This window comes from Semicossyphus pulcher, unplaced genomic scaffold, assembly GCF_022749685.1.
Source record: "Semicossyphus pulcher isolate SPU_LCO1_2020_fin unplaced genomic scaffold, fSemPul1.0.p SCAF_26, whole genome shotgun sequence".
Lineage (NCBI taxonomy): Eukaryota > Metazoa > Chordata > Actinopteri > Labriformes > Labridae > Semicossyphus > Semicossyphus pulcher.
The window spans coordinates 859606-877998 of NW_027211700.1; the positions used below are offsets into that span (position 1 = coordinate 859606).

At 46.4% G+C, this 18393-nt stretch overlaps 1 protein-coding gene across 1 annotated transcript in view; it reads left to right on the plus strand.

Moving 5' to 3' along the window:
• The window catches only part of myo18ab (myosin XVIIIA b), a 118146-nt gene that overhangs the window by 46241 nt on the left and 53512 nt on the right, over positions 1-18393 (plus strand). Inside the window, exons 11-21 of the mRNA XM_069676677.1 lie at positions 1233-1244; positions 3690-3860; positions 4058-4148; positions 5494-5686; positions 5969-6055; positions 11111-11252; positions 11346-11505; positions 11664-11850; positions 12120-12327; positions 12828-12937; positions 15580-15645. Of these exons, the coding sequence (XP_069532778.1) occupies positions 1233-1244; positions 3690-3860; positions 4058-4148; positions 5494-5686; positions 5969-6055; positions 11111-11252; positions 11346-11505; positions 11664-11850; positions 12120-12327; positions 12828-12937; positions 15580-15645 (1427 nt within the window). The remainder of the gene's footprint in view (positions 1-1232; positions 1245-3689; positions 3861-4057; positions 4149-5493; positions 5687-5968; positions 6056-11110; positions 11253-11345; positions 11506-11663; positions 11851-12119; positions 12328-12827; positions 12938-15579; positions 15646-18393) is intronic.

The window sequence follows — 18393 nt, forward strand, 5'->3', positions numbered from 1 at the left end:
TAAGATCAGTTCAGAATACTTTTCTTTGACAGTTTGCACGTTTCAGATCTGAACAACATCCTACAGTCACACAGAGTCAGCACCAGTCCTCAGGTTTAACCCGTTCACAGGTTTATCTTCACTTTGTTGTCATTTCTCCGAGCGTGTCTGAGCTTCTCTCCGCCCTCTGAATCACGTCACGCTCCTCATCAGAATATTGGGTTTGCCACCAGAGTCGCAGCAGACGTTAAAGAAGCTGTTTACGTTTCAGAAACTCTTTAGCTTTAAAATATGAACATATATGAAACATAGAACAATTTTATCTCCAAGTCGGTTTACTCGTTTAGCACTCGTGAGGATGTTTGTTCTGGAGGAAAGCTCCAGACAAGCGGAGGAAGAGGAGCTTGATTTCCGTGCAGCAGCTTGACGATGAGTCGTAGAAAGTAACTTTAGCTTAAAACGGGCGAAGAGTTGTCGATTCCAGCGACTCAGCAGTGCAAGGAGGGGATGAGATTGTTTTTCTGCGTCACTCTGCAAATGAAATGCAAATGTTCAGTCTTCAGTCAGACAAAAACAGAAGCAGGGTGAAGCAACAGGATGGTTAGTGTGTCTGCTGTTGAAGGAAGCAGCTCGGGACGTCGTCGTTATTAAGAACTATCTGATCTCTTGTTTGTCACAGGTCCTCCTGTGTTTGACGTTTTTCTGCTGTGTGTAACCCTTCATCTGTTTTCTTTCCTAAAGGTTAACATCATATTATAAGTGTGTTAAAGTGATGTAGTTAAAGGGTTCAATTTGTCAGTAGTTGATAGAAGGAGAGCCAGCGAAGTATCCCCAGGTATCAGGTAACAACCCCACATGAAGGTGGGTGCAGAGAAGGAGAAGAGTACATAAACTTGATCTTCTGATTCTCCTGACGCCACATTAATGCAGAGACGGTGGATGTGTCTGTGGTGGAACATAAACCGTCCTGCAGTTGGAGCAGAACAACAATAGTTCATGCTGTAGCTGCAGCTTTCCTCAGAGGACTTCTGGTCTCTTGTTGTTTCCGGGGAAACCCCTCCAGGACTGTCTGCAGGATTAACTTCAGCTCTTTCAGCAGCAGGGGCTGGTGGATGTTCCTCCTCTGCATGCTGGCTCTTGTGGTGTTATTTAATGCTCATGTTGATGTTGTCTGTGAACGATGAAGCCATGACCTGCTCTCTAACCCCCTCTCTCTACTTGCATGTTTGCATGCTGCGCCCTTTCAAACGCAGACGGAGATGAAGGTAAAGGAAACACACGTCTGTTTTTCACCTTAAGAAACTTCCTGTCGCAGCCTCTCCTCTCTGTGTTTTCTCTCTTAATGCCTTTATCGTTCCTTCCAGGCCTTCAGTCATTAGCATTTTGATTGTTTCTCCTCCCCCTCCTCTCTTGTGTTTCCCTGTTTTCCTCGCGATGACTCCCCGCGCTCCCCGTCTCACCCGGTTCTGTTCTCTGAGATGAAAATCGCAGGGATCAGAACTCTGCTGTTCACAGCTCTGTCTGATTCCCCTCCATGTTACCGTCACACTACACACACTCTCTACAGCAAAGCAACGCTTGTTCATTTTCACTCCTCTAGTTAGTGTTGTGACTTTCCACCACAGAACTTGTATCTCCCTGAAGTTTCAGTTTGGCAGCGGCTCCTGTTGGTTCTCTGGCTGCGTGTCTGAGCGCTCTGATTGGCTGGCTCTGCGGGCCGTCGTGTTGCCTCGGCTCGGGCTTTGAATCGCCTCCAGACTAAACGGAGACGCAGACATTCATGCAAACTCGGAGAGTCGGGATGTCTGAGCTGTTCGGGTGCTTTCCACAGCTCTGTCCAACACAGATATCCCAGGACAGTTTTGGCTTCATGAAGCTTTGAGTTCATGTTTGTGTTCCAGATTGTTACCGCTGCATTTAAGTTCAGCTTTGCACTTTAGGGTGTCACTCAGAAAACAGATTTTTAAAGTGTCAAATACAAATCAGATATTTAGTTTGAACTTTCAAACCTTAAACTCACACGTTGTTATGAAGCAGTGTTTCCTCTGCAGGAACTTTCCTCAGGGTCGAGGAACCTTTGCAGGAGCTTACTGCATCTCCAACACAGAGACCAGGATCTAAAATAAGTCCCTGCTTTGAGAGGAGTACTTTCCTACTCCTGAACATTGTACTGAACATTTCTGATACACAGCTGACAACCAGAATGTTCTTTTGATGTTATTGTGCTTTAGTTTTTTGTTTCACACATCAGTGGAGAGTCAGTGAAAAGCAGACGACAAACAGGCCGACAACAAAGTCCACGCCCTGCTGAGAATTCAGTTTACTCTTGTTGCTCTGTTGCACAAATAACAAAGCCGTAACAAGGGCATTCGTGCTGCAACAGCCCAAACAGATTCCATTAGAAGAAACAGGCTGCAAATTCAGAAACGCCTGCAAACACATGCAACGACAGAAACAGGCTGCAAATGAAAACCTGCTGCAAAAAGCCGAAACAAATGCATTAAATACAAACGTGCTGCAAATCCAGAAACGATGCAGAGTGAAAAAACACACAAACCCAGAAAAGCAAAACGCTGCGAGTCAACACAGCGGAGGTGCTCCAGGCCTGTAGGGGGCGCTCCGTGCTACAGGTTTATTATTGACAGGAGAGAGACGAGACAGTGGATTTATTAATTATCAGACTTTGTAATGTTAGACGCTGCTGGAGCTGAGAGTCTCAAGAACACAACTTTCTAACATGAGCAGAGAGATCAGAGAGAGTCAGAGCCCAGCAGAGCTCCGTTTGAGGACAGGGAGGACCGAGGCGCGCTGGGGTTCGTGCTAAAAGTTCTTGTAACTTTTGTTGGAAACTTTAGTCTTAACAGAACTCCCACACAGCCTCAGACAGCCCAATGGAACAGTTTCCTTCTGACTGTTAAACAGACTGCGACATGTGAACTTGTGCGGCTTTCACACGCGTCGCAGTGTTTCTTCCATCAGAGACTTCTACATGTTCAACAGAGCCTCATTTCTGCAGCATGAGGAAGTGAGACACGAGTTTACCGATCTGTGATGAAGTCAGTTACTATTAGATCTTAATGTGAGAACAGGTGGGCTCCTGATTGAAGTAGAGATGGACATGTAGGGTTACCGAATCGTTAGCTAACAGCCATCCACTCCACGCTTGTACTTTGTTGGGTGGTAGAATTATACGATCAGTCTGTTAAGTGGTACTCGTCTCGTAGCACCTTTAAAGAGCGTCTTGAGTTTAAACAGAGGGCACAGACACATTCACAAAGATGCCTCTCTTCAGATGTGAAGCATTTAAAGCTCCTTAAAGAAGCCGTGTCCTCCTGTCAGCATGAAAGCAGCCTGACGGCCTCACCATGAGCAGCAGAACCAACAGAGAGCTGAAAGTTCTGTTGACGGAAACACAGAAACAGAAGTATGAATGTTACACATTTACACGTTCACACGACTCCCACAGACGCTTCCTCAAAATACCTTCAGCTCCCGGTCCAACACAGAGGGATATCAGACCGTGAGGATATCAGACCATGAGACATGCTTATCCAGCGTCAGTTCAGGCTGTATTTATACGTTTTTAAGTTCATGAATCTCGCTGAATCCCCCCCCCCCCCCCCCCTCTTCTCTTCCTGCATCTTCCTCATCTTCCACCTCAGCTCTTCATCACATCTCTTTCTAGCTTTAACACGTCTCTTTCCCTTCAGCGGGCCGTCGTCAGTTTGCCCGTCACGAGTGGGCTCAGAAGGCGGCCTACTTGCTGGGCTGCACCTTGGAGGAGCTGTCGTCCTCCATCTTTAAACACCAGGCCAAAGGACTGCAGCACTCCACCTCGTTCAGAGGAGGGTCGGACGAGTCCGGACAAGGTGACAGCTCAGGTGAGAACAGGATGTCGAATCTTCCACAGTATTTCCTTGTATGTGGGGACGTGCTTGTTTCTACACTCTCCTTGTTTTTAGCTTGAGAATAATCAAACTGTGACTCTGAAACACCTGAACTGGCCCTGAGCACAGGCACCAGCTGTACATATCTCCTGACCTTTGATGTTGATCCGTCCTCTCCTGTGGTCTCTCAGGCTCTAAGGTCACAGCTCTGGAGTGTTTGGAGGCGATGGCGTCCGGTCTCTACTCGGAGCTCTTCACTCTCGTCATCTCCCTCATCAACAGGTCAGACCTCATTCGTCTCGTCCTCCGTGTCTCCTTTTCTTTATAGCTTTAACTTCACGCTCCGTCCCTCCCACCTTTCTCTCTCTGGTTACTTTTTTAAGTCCCTGAATTTTTCTCTGTGTGGAATTTTTCTCCTCGTCTCTTCTCTTCACAACACAACATCACCTGAGCTTCCTGCAGAGTGCTTCGACGCCGGCTGTCCCTCTTCACTCTGTTCGGCTAATAAATAACTAAAGTCTGCAACCTCTCACATCTGCAGACGTTTTAGTCACTGTCAGAAGACTTTACAAAGACTGTGTGACTTGCACGACTAGTTTCCTGTTGAGATTATTTCCCATCATGCACCTGGTGTAAATGAAGAAGAAGAAAACCAAACAATGGAGCAGACACAGGAGCAGCTTTGGCCACAGCTGTCCTTGTGTGTGCAGAGGTCTTTGTGTTACCTGCACTGGTTGAGGCTGTAATGTTAACAGGGTTAGCATTGCGAGCTAGCAGACCGCTAGCGAGGCATCTTCTCCCTCCTTACTTCAAACTGTGATTTGATAACTGTTGCTAACAGTGAGCGCGCTAAAATTGTGTGCTAACATTAAATGAGAGTCAAACTATGGTGTCACTTAAAGTAGCACTCCTTCAGCTGCTCCTTTAGACCCAGCTTCTGCACAGGTAGACGCACCTGTTGAAACGTTTTGTGTCGTAATTGATCTTTAATCAGATTTTATTGTGTCTGATATTCACTCAGGCTGCAGCTCTGCAGCTTTCATTCGGCCGTGTTTTTGCAGTGAACAGTCAGTGTTGGCTCTGCTGCACAGGTGACTGAAATCAATGTGTTGTTTCTGAGTTTGTTTCTTAGTGTACAGATTGTTTTTGTCTCTGTGCGCTCTGCAGCACGTCTCGTGTTTCCTGCACACACTTGTGATCTGTAACAACATGCAGCGTGTCCCTCTACAGCACAAACCACAACACATATACGATGCATTAATCATTTCATATGAGTTCCACGAGTGCTTGATTCAGTCGAAGTCATACAGTCATACAGGAAGACTCGTTCAAAGCTGCCAGTAAGAGAACAGTTAAGTTAAAGGCTGATACCACGCGCACAAACTCTTTAACCAGAATCAGAAAAACCTTATTGAGATGTTTCAGGTGAGATGTTTCAGGTGCTCCCCTCGTACAGGAGAAAGAACAGAGAGGCATGCGTCATACTCGTGTGAATTATACTTCATAGAAATTAAAAGTAATGAAATATAAAAATGTAAAAGTAAGTAAATAAATACGACATCACTGCAGATCAGATCTTCGTCTCCCCAGCGTCTCTAACTCTCCCTCCTGTGTCTGCGTCCCTCAGGGCTCTGAAGTCCAGTCAGCACTCTCTGTGCTCGCTGCTGATCGTGGACACGCCGGGTTTCCAGAACCCTCGCGTGGCTCAGCAGCAGCGAGGAGCCACGTTCGAGGAGCTCTGCCACAACTACACCCAGGAGCGGCTGCAGACGCTGTTCCACGAACGCACCTTCGTCCAGGAGCTGGACCGATACAAGGAGGTGCTGCTGGGCTGCACAGTATACACACATCAGCTGCAGATGAACACAGGAGATCATATGTGTGGATGTTGATCGTGCACAATCAATCCTTCTTTCTTGATTTCAGTATAACTCAATGATAACACTGTGGAGACTCACATGTCAGGAACACTGTGTTCATTACAAACACATTAAAACAACCCAATCAGCAGGTTTCATAACAGAAGTGTGAGCTGTGATTTATTGATGCTCTGTGAATCTCTGTAGGTTACTAACCTCCGCCTTTGTCCCTCCTGCGTCTAGGAAAACATAGAGCTTGCTTTAGATGACATAGAGTCCAGTACCTCTCTGTCTGTAGCAGCTATTGACCACGCCTCCACACAAGCTCTGGTAAGACACCTCCCTGTTACTGTCTGTGATTCAGGCGTCTCTGTGCATGTGCCTGTGGTTAGCTGCAGATTAAAGACACTTCAGCCTCAGTGAGACTTTAATGCACCGGATTTGTAGCCTTAATACCCGCACTGAAATGCTAACATGTAGCTCCTGTCGTCGCCTCTGACAGGTTTAGATAGTTACAGATCTGAGGCTAATTTAGCATCTAGCTTCAGCTGCCATCACTGTGTCTGAGCGCCGTCTAATCTGGAAAACTGTCACCTTGCTTCATTTAAATCAACACGGCACGGTGGTGCAGTGGGTAGCGCTGTCGCCTCACAGCTAGCAGGTTCCTGGTTCGAGTCCCGGCTCAGACGTAGTGGGCCTTTCTGTGTGGAGTCTGCATGTTCTCCCCGTGCATGCGTGGGTTCCCTCCGGGTACTCCGGCTTCCTCCCACAGTCCAAAGACATGCTCGTTAGGGTCATAGGTGACTCTAAGTCGCCCGTAGGTGTGAATGTGAGCATGAAAGGTTGTCTGTCTCTGTGTGTCAGCCCTGTGATTGACAGGTGACCTGTCCAGGTGTAGCCCCGCCTCTCGCCCAATGACTGAACAGGATAAGCGGTGTAGATGATGGATGGATGTTAATGTGTTTATGACTCTCACAGCAGCCCCGTTCAGTCGAGCAGATACATTTACTTTCAGCTCTCGATTTTCTGATTATTTAAACTTGCATGTTTCACAGGAGGTGTTTCTATTGTTCACCTGCCAGGTGTGTGTTGTTTAAAGCTCATGACGTGTTGTCAGATTTACCCTAACAAAGAGACTAAAGCAGTTAATGATGGTTCGAGCTCTGCCAGGTCTGCTGGCTCGTCGATGTGTTGGCTCATTTTTCTCTGTTTCCTTTTGGAGCTCGTCCACATCGTTTTATTAATTAGCATCAAGTTTGAGATTTGTCTTCCTCTCGTTGGCTTTCAGGGTCTCTCTCTCCTCTTGTTGGCTTTCAGGGTCTCTCTCTCCTCTTGTTGGCTTTCAGGGTCTCTCTCTCCTCTCGTTAGCTTTCAGGGTCTCTCTCTCCTCTCGTTAGCTTTCAGGGTCTCTCTCTCCTCTTGTTAGCTTTCAGGGTCTCTCTCTCCTCTCGTTAGCTTTCAGGGTCTCTCTCTCCTCTTGTTGGCTTTCAGGGTCTCTCTCTCCTCTTGTTGGCTTTCAGGGTCTCTCTCTCCTCTTGTTGGCTTTCAGGGTCTCTCTCTCCTCTCGTTAGCTTTCAGGGTCTCTCTCTCCTCTTGTTAGCTTTCAGGGTCTCTCTCTCCTCTTGTTGGCTTTCAGGGTCTCTCTCTCCTCTTGTTGGCTTTCAGGGTCTCTCTCTCCTCTCGTTAGCTTTCAGGGTCTCTCTCTCCTCTCGTTGGCTTTCAGGGTCTCTCTCTCCTCTCGTTAGCTTTCAGGGTCTCTCTCTCCTCTTGTTGGCTTTCAGGGTCTCTCTCTCCTCTTGTTGGCTTTCAGGGTCTCTCTCTCCTCTCGTTAGCTTTCAGGGTCTCTCTCTCCTCTTGTTGGCTTTCAGGGTCTCTCTCTCCTCTCGTTAGCTTTCAGGGTCTCTCTCTCCTCTTGTTAGCTTTCAGGGTCTCTCTCTCTTGTTGGCTTTCAGGGTCTCTCTCTCCTCTTGTTAGCTTTCAGGGTCTCTCTCCTCTTGTTAGCTTTCAGGGTCTCTCTCTCCTCTTGTTAGCTTTCAGGGTCTCTCTCCTCTTGTTAGCTTTCAGGGTCTCTCTCTCCTCTTGTTGGCTTTCAGGGTCTCTCTCTCCTCTTGTTGGCTTTCAGGGTCTCTCTCTCCTCTTGTTAGCTTTCAGGGTCTCTCTCTCCTCTTGTTGGCTTTCAGGGTCTCTCTCTCCTCTTGTTAGCTTTCAGGGTCTCTCTCTCCTCTCGTTAGCTTTCAGGGTCTCTCTCTCCTCTCGTTAGCTTTCAGGGTCTCTCTCTCCTCTCGTTAGCTTTCAGGGTCTCTCTCTCCTCTCGTTAGCTTTCAGGGTCTCTCTCTCCTCTTGTTGGCTTTCAGGGTCTCTCTCTCCTCTCGTTAGCTTTCAGGGTCTCTCTCTCCTCTCGTTGGCTTTCAGGGTCTCTCTCTCCTCTTGTTAGCTTTCAGGGTCTCTCTCTCCTCTCGTTAGCTTTCAGGGTCTCTCTCTCCTCTCGTTAGCTTTCAGGGTCTCTCTCCTCTTGTTAGCTTTCAGGGTCTCTCTCTCCTCTTGTTAGCTTTCAGGGTCTCTCTCTCCTCTTGTTAGCTTTCAGGGTCTCTCTCTCCTCTTGTTAGCTTTCAGGGTCTCTCTCCTCTTGTTAGCTTTCAGGGTCTCTCTCTCCTCTTGCTAGCTTTCAGGGTCTCTCTCTCCTCTCGTTAGCTTTCAGGGTCTCTCTCCTCTTGTTAGCTTTCAGGGTCTCTCTCTCCTCTTGTTAGCTTTCAGGGTCTCTCTCCTCTTGTTAGCTTTCAGGGTCTCTCTCTCCTCTTGCTAGCTTTCAGGGTCTCTCTCTCCTCTTGTTAGCTTTCAGGGTCTCTCTCTCCTCTCGTTAGCTTTCAGGGTCTCTCTCTCCTCTCGTTGGCTTTCAGGGTCTCTCTCTCCTCTTGTTAGCTTTCAGGGTCTCTCTCTCCTCTCGTTGGCTTCTCCTTAAAAAACTTTCCATCATTAGTGGCCCCAAAGTGACGACCTCTGCAGAACTTCTGCAAAATGCAGGTGTACTGGCGCGAGCAGGTGGCTTTTAAGACTGTTTAATTTCAAATGACATGTGGGAGGGATTATGTAGAAGTTGGCTGCACAGAGAAAACAGAGAGTTAGACTACTGTATCTGTTTGTTAAGTCGGTGCAGCCTAGCTTAGCATGTAGCGTCCTTTTAGCAGCATCAGCAACAAAGGAAGACGGAGCCACAGAGTCTGCAGGCCGGAGTTCAAAGTTGATTTCTAAGTTCTACAATATTAAAGACGGTTAGCTTTGGTTTGTGTGAAATCTGCAAACAGATAATCCTCTTTAAATTGTGACAAACCTGTAAAAGCTGGAAACTTTGTTCTTTTTGCAACAGAAAGCTGCAAAGCGTCGGTCCTTCGTGCAATCTGAGCGATGATGGTTAACACGTGTCATGGGTCTAAAAATGTGGTGAACATGTTTGATTAGTATTCCTGATTTAATTGATCACAAATAGAAACAATAGCTAGAAGGTCGCTTAGATAACTCCAAGACAGATGCTGCAGGAAATGACGTCGCAACGATCAACAACTTTTGATGGATTTCTGTAAAATGAGATGAACGCCGCTCTGAGGATGAACTATCATCACTTTTTTCATCAACATTCCCTTTAACCGTTTCATGTTCACAGATAATTAAGGTCTTTAAACGTAGCAGCTTCTGAATGCATTAAAACATGACGTTTCCCGAGCATCAGATCAGACCACGCTTACTTTATTAGAGTCCTTTTGAGGGCAGCAAGAAAACTTGTTTGGTTTTAATTGTAAGAATTCAGACTAAATGTTGTGACACAGACACACAAACACAACTCCCTGCATATTAAACCGTAGCTGCTAATTAGCTTCCAGCAGCAGAAACAGCGTCTCCTCTTTGATCCTGGAGGCTTTGAGACTCAGTTAACCTTCGACTGAATCAGAAGCTGCCTGTTTGTTGAGGTCCTGTCTCCTTATTTAGAGCGGCTCGTCTTTAACAACACGTTTCAGGATCACATCGGCACTTTATGAACTGACTCATTAAAGAGCCAGAGAGCAACATTCAAACACTCACACAGTTTTACTCACCTGCTGCGTATGGGCTCATCGAAGACACGCCCCCAAACATCTGTCACAGTTAGCTAGCTTGGTTAGAACAACTCAACATTTACTGTTAATAATAATGCATCAGTCTGATCTCATGAGCAGTGTTTGATCCAGTTCATTAAAAACATTATTAAAAGTCCAAAGTTTAAATATTAACAAACATAGCTCCTGCTTTGGATCATTCTACGGAAGCCTGAAGCGGACATGCATCCGTACATTTTATTTACTTTCCTGTGACAACAAGACATTTCAGTTGTTTTCTTTCTTCTACTTATTTATTTGGAGGTAACAGCGCTGCAGCACCGTAACGTCAGGTGATCATAACTCGTATCTCCAGAGCTGCAGAAGCACGAACAAACAGACCTCCTCAGTGTGGGCGTGGCAGCATGTCCTGCTCTGTGACATCACAGTGAGCAGCCTGTTGTTCTGTTTCCACATCGACAGAAAATGTTTCACGAAATGTATGGATGCTTGTCTGCTTGGGGCTTCCGTAGAATCCAACCAAAGGAGACTGCAGATCGTTTACAGACTGGTTGACTCGTTTACCACAACAAACCTGAAGACAGTAATTGAACATTAATAGTATCTTTACATCGACTCATTAATACTTTGGTCCAGTAAGTCGCAGTTCCTGGAACCTTACGCCCCACTGTCAGGTCCCTGCAGCCCGACGTCGTCTCTGTTTCCTCTGCATCTTAAACCTGTGACCGTAACGTCAATGAGTCTGCTGAGTGTGAAGAGCAGCGCCTGTTTTTACATGTTTATGCCACTAAACATCAGCAAGTCATCGTGATTTAAATACGATGCTGGTAAATCATCAGCAGGGCCGGGACTCGTCTGTAACTGATGTGAACGAACAAACCGCTTTGTGGCTGAAGTAAAATGCTGCACGTCCATCGATCAATCAGACGTTTTTAGCAACACCAACGTTCCTGTACTTAAATACCCCCCCTGAGCAAACTCAAACATCCCTTCAACCTCATTAAGACTCTGGTTCCTCCCAAAGTTCCTCTCTCCTGGAGGAAGTTGAAGCCGTACAAACACAGATATCAGAAGCTAAGATCAGGTGCATAAAAAGCTCTCAGTGGATATCTGCAATATTTGTACAGCGCCCGAGTTTTTCAGCGTAAAACTAAACAAATCAATAAAAAGAAGAGACACAGGCTTCTTTATTTGTGCTGCTTTAGAGGGTGATGCACATGTTTCTGCAGACTCTGTTTGCACCCTGCTACACTGTGACAGAAGGAGTCTCTGACATGTGTGTTGGTTTCTGTCTCAGGTTCGCACTCTGGCCCGGACCGACGAGGCTCGAGGTCTGCTGTGGCTGATGGAGGAGGAGGCGGTCCAGCCCGGAGGTTCAGAGGAGACGATGCTGGAGAGACTCTTCAGCTACTACGGCTCTGCACAGGGAGACAACAAAGGTGAGCACGGTCACCAGAAGGCTCCTGGAGATGCAGTTACAGCTCTGATCATCCTCCTGACATCATGATGGAGATATGTCTCGTGTGTTTCAGGAGCCAATCTGCTGCTGCGAGGAGAGAAGCCCCACCTCTTCCTGCTGGGTCACAGCCACGGGACGGACTGGGTGGAGTACAACGCTCAGGGCTGGCTGAGCCACGCCAAACACAACCCTGCAGCCCAGAACGCTGCCACGCTGCTGCAGGACTCCCAGAAGTACGACAAACCACAGCTTCAACACGCAGTCTGTGCTGATGAGTCCTGTGCTGTTCATATGTCCAGCAGTGTCTCCAGTGCTGTGTTTTTATCTCTTTAATAACTGATTAACTGTTTTCAGCCTGTCTTAAATCCCGTCCATATTTCTGCCTCCACAGGAAGAACATCAGCGGCCTGTTCATGGGTCGGGCCAGCGGGGCCACGGTGCTGTCGGGCTCCATCGCAGGGCTGGAGGGCAGCTCGCAGCTCGCCCTGCGACGAGCCACCAGCATGAGGAAGACCTTCACCACGGGCGTGGCTGCCGTGAAGAAGAAGAGTCTGTGTATCCAGGTCAAACTGCAAGTGGTGAGTGGACGAGACGCGGATTCGTTTAGGTAAAATGTAACGTTGGTCAGCTCTTTGAGGTGTCCATCAGCAGTGATGAACAGTGACTGTTTTTCATGCTGAAGCCTTTTATTACCTGGATTCTTAAATCCATCCTTTTATACTTTAACGTAGAGAAGCCTCACTGCTGCAGAGATTTCTCGGCTTGCTCTTTGGGTTTCACGATGGATAAAGAAAGAAACCAAAGATTCTGTTGAAGCAGATCTCTGATCCTCCTCGTCTGTTTTCAGGATGCTCTGATCGACATGGTGCGTCGCTCCAGGGTTCACTTCGTCCACTGTCTGCTGCCCAAAGCGGAGGCAGTGGGTGGAGGAGGTGAGCCCCGTGTGACCCACGGAGAGAGCTCCGACTCGGGCCTGATGACTCTGGACGTGGGCCTCCTGAGAGCTCAGCTCAGAGGGTCCAAACTGCTGGACGCTCTGCGGATCTACAGGCAAGGTGAGGAGGACGAAGGGTTTATCTTCATGGAGATTATTCTGGTTTCATCTGAGCTCGACTGTGCGGCTCTTTTAAATATCTCTCTTTAATGTACCAAAGTTCTGTCTGTAAAGTTTACCTTTTATTATCTTTCATTGTTACTGCACTGCGACTCTTTCACCACTCATCAGTAAAACATGAACTCTGTTCCTTCTGTTCTCGCCCACATGATTAGAACCAAGAGATGGATTTGACTTGTAAAGACAGAAAATGAAAGAGTTTCACTGCTGTTCCTGTCAGAAGGCCTTTGTCCCAAACCTTTCAGCATCCTCACGTCTTCGCCTCTCTTTCTTTAGAAACTCGTCTTGTAACGTTTCCTCAAACTTTTCTCTCTGCTCGGTCTGTATTTCCCTCCGGGCAGTAAAAGTCAGCTCTCCTCCCTGCAGACGCTCCTCTGACCTCTGTGTTTGGTGTTTTTCTTCCCTCCCTCCCTCGCTCCCTCCCTCCCTCCCTCCCTCCAGGATACCCCGACCACATGGTGTTCTCTGAGTTCCGCAGACGCTTCGACGTCCTGGCGCCTCACCTGACCAAGAAGCACGGCCGCAACTACATCGTCACAGACGAGAAGAGGGTGAGTGTCTGCCGTATGACGGAAACTTCTCTACTGTAACTTGTGCTTTTTAAAGCTATGATTTTTATTGTTGTATTAGGCACAAATAAAAAGCTTAAATCAGTTTCTAATTATTTTTATTGTCAACATAAAAAGACTAAAACCAACAGTATTCACACGGCAGCCATTTTTCTTTGACGTCACGCTCAGGTTTGAAGCTTCTTTCTGCTGTGTTCAGGTTTAAAACAGCATAAACATAATTAAATGACTTGTTTGACTTTGACTCATGGTAACCCATTAGGTTCCTACAGCTCAGTCACAGGAGCTAATGTTAGCATTCAACCAATTCTCTGCTAACATTAGCTTAGCTAGCATTAAGGCCTTTGCGATCACACCTCTACATTAGTTTCACTTTGATTTCTTTTAGTTCCTTCTGTTGATTATGACTCTAAATATATTTAAATCAGTGATGTAACAAAGTACATGTTTTAAAGATTCCTGTGAGGATCCTCAGGAGGGAAACAAACGACGCAAACACATAATGAGTCTTTACTTTCAGAGAAACAGGCGCTGCTTTTTATTCCAGTTTAGTGTAGAAGTTTAGAGACTGCAGGAAGCCTTCATTCAAAGTGGAGAAATGTTGATTTAGCTTTAGTCGATACGATGGGGTCAAAGTCAGGATATCTGCTGCATCCACATCGATCATCTTATCTCTTTTAAGCCCTCTGATTCTATAGAAGAACCACACTGAGTCACTGGAGAGCCACAGAAAGAAGTCAGCTCATTTTCTGGCCCAAACTTTCAGCCGGATGTTGAAGCCGTAAAGTCTGGATTTTCCTCTCTCTGCCCTCCTCGTTCTAATCTCTCGGTGTGAACAGAATCCTTTTATTCCTCGCGCTCTCCTCTCTCTCTCCGCCGTCCTCTTCCTCTTCCAAGAGCGCTCTTGTGTGTAATTAATTATGATTGCGCAGGCTGGCAGCATACGGCTACTGTACTGATTAATTACCGGCAGTAGGAAGAGCTCTCTCTCTCCTCCCAGTCCCTCGTCTCTTCCCACATTTCTTTTTTCCTCGTCTCATTATCTTTGCATTTCTTTGTACAGGAGGCCGAACAGTTTAGGAACATCCCTGAGCATATGATTAATGTGTCCTCCACGTGCTGCTCGGGCGGTGTACGGCCGCTCTGCACACAGGCCTGATTGGCTTTTATGATTGGAGGGGGGCTGCAGGAGGAAAACATCTCTACATTAAGGTTTCACGCTCCTCCTGAGCTAAATTTAATGTCTTAAAGGTAACGGAGCAACTTTTCTGACGTTTATGGAAATAAAAACTGCCTGTGCGCGCGTCAGGTAAAAGCGGAGTATAAAAAGAACATTGAAACGAGTAGCTGCTGTCCGGAGAGCAGATGGAACCTGATTAATGAAGCAGATCAGTGAAATCAAGCCCTCCTCTCTTTACCCAACACAGCGCGGTAAAGTGGCTCACGAGTCCTTAGAGATGAGCTTAGAAAGAAATACCTGGTTCTCGTGGGAGTCGGGGACGAACAGCAGAGAGAAGCACAGACGCTGGATGAAAGAAGGAGGTCTGAGAGAGACGGGCGATAATCTGAAGGGCTGGTTTCACAGGAAGCGACAGGAAGAGGGTTTCGGTTTGCTCGTCCCGTCTCAGGTTTGGTTTTTGCGTCTGACAGCCCAGTTCTGTCACTTCCTCTTAGGACAGCGTGATGTCGCCGTGATGTCAGCAGACAGATGGCGTACCTGACAGGAGCTTTTAAGGCAGACGAGAAAACAACAGAGAGGACATGGAAAACATCATACAGACTCCCCGTCAGTGTCCCGTCCCCTCATGTCTTACTATTAAGCTGCTCTTCACTGGAGAGTTCTGCAGTCTGACTCTTTGTAGGACTTTTGTAGACTGTAGTTCACTGTGGATTTCGATGCAAGCGTCTCTCAAGCTGTCCGAAACCTTTGGATCAGAGTTAAACATCAACAAGTCTCAGATAACTTTGGGACCCACAGGAGACCGATGTAAGAGGAAAGAAGTGAGCCGTGTGGAGCAGGCCCTTCCTCAAGTGGACTTACACTTCCTGTTTCAGAGCGAAACATCAGGAATGCAGCATCCTTCATTGGCCGCGCCCTTCGTATCAAATTCAGATCTGCAAAATCCAAAGTATAATTCTGTTAAATGTCTCTGAGACAAACTTCTTAGCTCCACCTCTTTACAGTTCTTCCTGTTGAGAGATTTCTGTCTATTCAGCATCAAGAGCCCCCGTGTAGAGAATATGTATCTCTTTTTTCTCTGCATTTCAACTCATTCTCATTCACATATTCACATTTCTAATCCTAAATTTCTGCGTCAAACTTTAACAAACCTCTGAGTGACAGTCGGAGACGGCGTGCAGTCTGTCCTCTAAAGGTGCAGTCCACTCGATGGATGAAACCTGACAGGAAAGAGACCTGAGAAGCTTGTTTTGTCCTCTCATGTCCCTCCTGGCAGTTTACAGGGGGGGGTGAGTGTTTGTGTTAGCTGCAGTTAAGGGGGGGCATGGTGTTTGTTGCTGTGACACCAAGCTAGCATCCTTTGGGCAGACAGGTCATGTGATCATGTGCAGGTAAAACGGGAACAAACCCTGATTGTTAATCTGTTTGTTTGGCTGGTTTCCAGGCAGTGGAGGAGCTGCTGGAGTCCTTGGAGCTGGAGAAGAGCAGCTACCACATGGGGCTGAGCCGGGTGAGTGGAGTCACACACACGTTACATGTTATTACACTCAGAAGGACTGTTCCCAGCACGCTGTAAGGAAAGCCTTCATCTGAAACAGGCATGTATATCTACATAAGACATCTCTGTTCTTTCTGCATGCTCTGTCGATGTGCAACCCAACACTTCCTGCACGGCGTCTTATTTTCTAGGCCTGACAGCATCTCAAAGAATGTTATTCTTTTTCTGGCAGGCTTTTATTGTGAAACGTGTGCAGGTAGCTGCCGTAACAGTCGCTTTACAACGCTCAAAAAAAGAAGTATGAGCACAAAACAATAAAAGGCTATCACATAAAGAACCTGACAGGAGCTCAGAGGATAAAATACCTCACTTTTGTTGCAGGCTTTTATTGTGAAATATGTGCAGGAAGTCACTGTTTAAGGAGGCTTTTATTGTGAAATATGTGCAGGAAGTGTAGATTTTTCTTCACATTAGTGTAAGAAAAATCAAAGACAAGCAAAGTAGAAACATTTGGATATAAGTCAGTTAAAATAGATGCACATCAGATTGACTTCTATTGGCTCAAAGAATTGAAAAAAATGCACCGTTTTAGGAGGCTTTTATTGTGAAACACGTGCAGGAAGAGGTGAGTTTCATTGACTGTATGCTTAATGATACACGCTGGCTTTATAGTGATCAAGAGAACGAATAAAAGAAGCAGTAGGATATGATGAGGAAATAAAAACTGAAGGATGTCACACAGGACTAACATACTTTTGTGCTTTTATTGTGAAACATGGACTCAGAGATTCGACTTTCATTAACAGAACCTTCACAGTGATCAAGAGAAACTCATACAGTTGGATAATGTGTCAAAGAATAAAAAATATTTGGTAGGCTTTTATTGTGAAAAATGTACACAGAATATAGTTGCATTGATGTTAGCTACAACAGTTGTCACAGAGTTATAAAAATGTCAGACACACATTGGTGTCACAGAGTCTCTCATGGCTCTCACTATAGATCAGTGTTGTGTTGGGCTTTTAATGTGAAACGTGCAGGAAGCGTTACGCTTTATCGTCAGTAGCTTAACAACATCAACAAAGTCAACCGTCCCAAGAAATCAGAAAAACGTGGAGACATCTAGAATCCAAAACAGAAACCACCAAACAGCATCAAAGAACAAAAATAAAGCAGCACAAACAGAGTCATTCAGGTTTTTATTTCAGGAGCGGGAAGAGAAAAAGAGCATGAAAGAAAAGTGTTCCTTCCGGAAGTTTGAAAGTTCAGTCCGTGTTTCCTTTTTCACCATCAACCACAATAACTGCAGTTTATCAATGATCAGTTTATCCAGTTCAATGATCGGAAATTTCTGTTCATTTTAGACGAAAACAACAGAACAGTTCAAGGCACGAAAAGGTCAGAAAAAGGAAAAAGAAACAAATCAGTTAATGCTCACGCGTCAGTCACGAGTCCAGTTAGTCCAGTCCAGGTTTTCCACTCAGTCGTCCGCCGGTCTCTGTCACAGCAGCCGCTCTATTTCCACCATCCACTGAAAACTACGGTGGCCAACAAGGGCGATCACGCTGCAACGGCCCAAACCATTTCAATTCAAAGAAACAGGCTGCGAATTCAGAAACAATGTCGATTCAAAAACATGCAACAGTCCAAAACTAAACATCAAACACACTGCAAATATAGAAACGATTCAGAGTCACAAACACATGCAAAAGAAAAACGCTGCAGATCCAGTCAGAGCGACAGAAGTGCTCCCGGCCTGTAGGGGGCGCTGCAGCTGACACGTGGACTTTAAAAAGAACAAACGGCACACAGCTCCGGTGAGACAACAGACCTCTCACTTGGAGTGAGCCGCCATCCTTGCTCCCAGCGTCTCCCATTTAAGGACGGTTTAATGAATGAGCGGTGTTTACCTTTGCAGGTGTGTCGTGAGAAGTGAGCCAATCATCTCCATGTATTGTGGCAGGGATGTCGTAGTGATGAGAGATCACTACAACCGTAGGACTTACACACTTCAATCCTCTGCAGTTTCTTTAGGTTTATTCTTTATATCCTCTTACATCCAGCCCTCAACAGACTGAGCCTCCACAAAGTCACCCTCCCTGAAGCCGTGTCACTCCCCTAAAGACAACCAGCTTTTCACCCGTGTATTCCATAATTTTCATAATTCTTCTGACATTTGGACTCGGAGGCAGCTTCCAGTCCATCGCAGAAAACCCTGAAAACCGACAAACACTCACATCAAATCACGCTGAAGCCGCGTCTCAGACATTTCTGACAGTCGTGTGTTCTGTGTCTGCGTGAAGGAGAGACCTGCCTTTGAGTCCCGACGTCTTTCACACCGTGACGCTCTCTATTAGACGGATAATTACAAGCGTTTTCATTCTCCTCGCCTACCTCTCCAACAAAGACGGTGTTTTTTTGTTCCTCTGCAGCGACAACTCTTCACACTTTCACCTTCATTAGTCCTGCCGTGTTTGGTTTTTAATCTCTTTCTCTTTATGTGGAGGAGGAGCTGATCCTCGTGGCTCTCTGTATCTGTGACCCTCGCCGAGCAGCCGACTCCTCTTTGAGATAAAAAAAACAGCTAATCACACGGAAAAAGACAGGCTGATGGTTTTGTTAATTAGATCTGTGAATGTCTGCGGAATAAAGAACAGTGAGGGCCTTGAGCTGTCAATTAGAGAGCTTCCTTGGCAGATATCGCAGCCAGTTTAACCTTGCCTTCGTGTTGGTGCCCGCTGCTCCTCTGAGTTCACATAA